Below are 1870 nucleotides of genomic sequence, written 5' to 3'. Positions count from 1 at the left end.
AACCTTTTGAATTAGTGCATTCGGATGTTTGGTCTTCGTCTCGTTTATCTATTCAAGGTTTCAAATATTATGTTCTTTTTGTGGATGATTTTTCTCGTTATTCTTGGATTTTTCCCATGAAGTTGAAAAGTGAAGTTTCTTCTCTCTTTGTTAAGTTTTATAATTATATATCCAATGTATTTTCTAGTGGTATTCAATATCTTCAAACAGATGGCGGAGGTGAGTATCTCAACCGAGAACTTCAAAACTTTCTCTCCTCTAAGGGCATCCATCACCGCATATCTTGCCCTCATCATCCCGAACAAAATGGGCTTGCCGAACACAAGCACCGTCATCTTGTTGACACTGGCCTTACACTCCTTGCCCATGCATCTATGCCAACCAGTTATTGGGTTGAGGCTCTAAACACTTCTTTGTATCTTATAAATCGTTTGCCCACCCGCGTACTCAATAACATCTCTCCCTATGAAAAGCTTTTCAATTGTCTCCCTAGATATGATTATTTGCGTGTGTTTGGATGTGCTTGCTACCCTTATCTTCGTCCTTATAATTCTACTAAGCTTCAATTTCGCTCTAAACAATGTGTATTTCTCGGTTACTCTTTACACCATCATGGGTATCGTTGTCTTGATATGTCTACAGGAAGAGTATACTTGTCTCGCCATGTTGTCTTTGATGAAAATACGTTTCCCTTTAGAGAAACCATTGGTGCTTCGACCACGGGGGTGTCACATGACCATGCGTCCTCTCCTTTACAATTCTTCTCTGTGCCCAGTACCTCTCCACCTCCTCGACCTCTCCATGTATATACTCGTAATCCTAATAGAAAGGTTGTTGATTATAACTCTAACTCTAATGTTTCCAGTTCCCTTCCAACACCTCCATCTTCCTCTCAAATCTTTAATCCCACCTCAGAGTCAGTGCCTTCTAACCCAACCAACACCATGTCGTCTCCACCACTAGAAACTTCCCTACCTTCCTTCTCCTCCACATCTTCTGCTCAACCCTCCACTATACCCACTTAGCCACCTCCACCGGCTGCATCTTCAGAGCCATGTCTTGTTGTGTCCACTACTCACACCATGCTTACACGGGGTAAAGATGGTATACGAAAACCCAATCCCAAGTATGTCCTTCATGCTTCTATTTCTAATGATTTGGTTGAGCCCTCTTGTTATAGTCAAGCTATTAAACAGGAACAATGGAGTCGTGCTATGAGCGACGAATTCATTGCTCTTCAGCGTGCTGGCACTTGGACTTTGGTTCCTCCTGCACCTTGGATGAATGTGTTGCCTAATAAGTGGGTTTTTTGCATTAAACGTAAGTCTGATGGTACTATTGATCGTTTCAAAGCTCGCCTAGTAGCTAATGGATTTCATCAGCAGGAGGGGGTGGACTATGGTGAAACCTTCAGTCCCGTTGTGAAACACTCAACCATTCGCCTTATCCTTGCAGTTGCGGTCAATTTTCGCTGGCCTATTCGACAACTTGATGTGCAAAATTCTTTCCTCCATGGTTATCTCTATGAGGATGTGTATATGAAGTAGCCGACAGGTTTTGTTGATCCTCAATTTCCTAACTATGTTTGTAAGCTACGGCGTTGTCTCTATGGTCTAAAACAAGCGCTCCGTGCTTAGTTCTCTTGTTTTTCTTCCTACCTTGAGGAATTGGGATTTGTTGCATCTATGGCTGATTCGTCCCTCTTTGTTTATCACTCTGGTTCAGTGTTGCTTTATTTACTCATTTATGTGGATGACATATTGGTCACTGGGAATGATACTACACATATTCAGACTCTTATTCATGATTTGGGTCGTTTGTTTTCAATGAAGGATTTGGGTCCTTAACATTATTTTTTGGGTGTTGAGGC

At 41.9% G+C, this 1870-nt stretch overlaps 1 protein-coding gene across 1 annotated transcript; it reads left to right on the top strand.

The window, feature by feature from the left end:
- Positions 1 to 1082: 1082 nt before the first annotated feature.
- Positions 1083 to 1547, top strand: LOC133725117 (uncharacterized mitochondrial protein AtMg00820-like). Its single transcript, XM_062152245.1, has one exon. The coding sequence runs from the start codon at positions 1083 to 1085 to the stop codon at positions 1545 to 1547; it is 465 nt and encodes a 154-aa protein (XP_062008229.1).
- Positions 1548 to 1870: the final 323 nt, after the last annotated feature.

The sequence above is a fragment of the Rosa rugosa genome, chromosome 1 (genome assembly GCF_958449725.1).
Source record: "Rosa rugosa chromosome 1, drRosRugo1.1, whole genome shotgun sequence".
Classification (NCBI taxonomy): domain Eukaryota; kingdom Viridiplantae; phylum Streptophyta; class Magnoliopsida; order Rosales; family Rosaceae; genus Rosa; species Rosa rugosa.
This window is presented reverse-complemented; position numbering and strand designations above follow the sequence as displayed.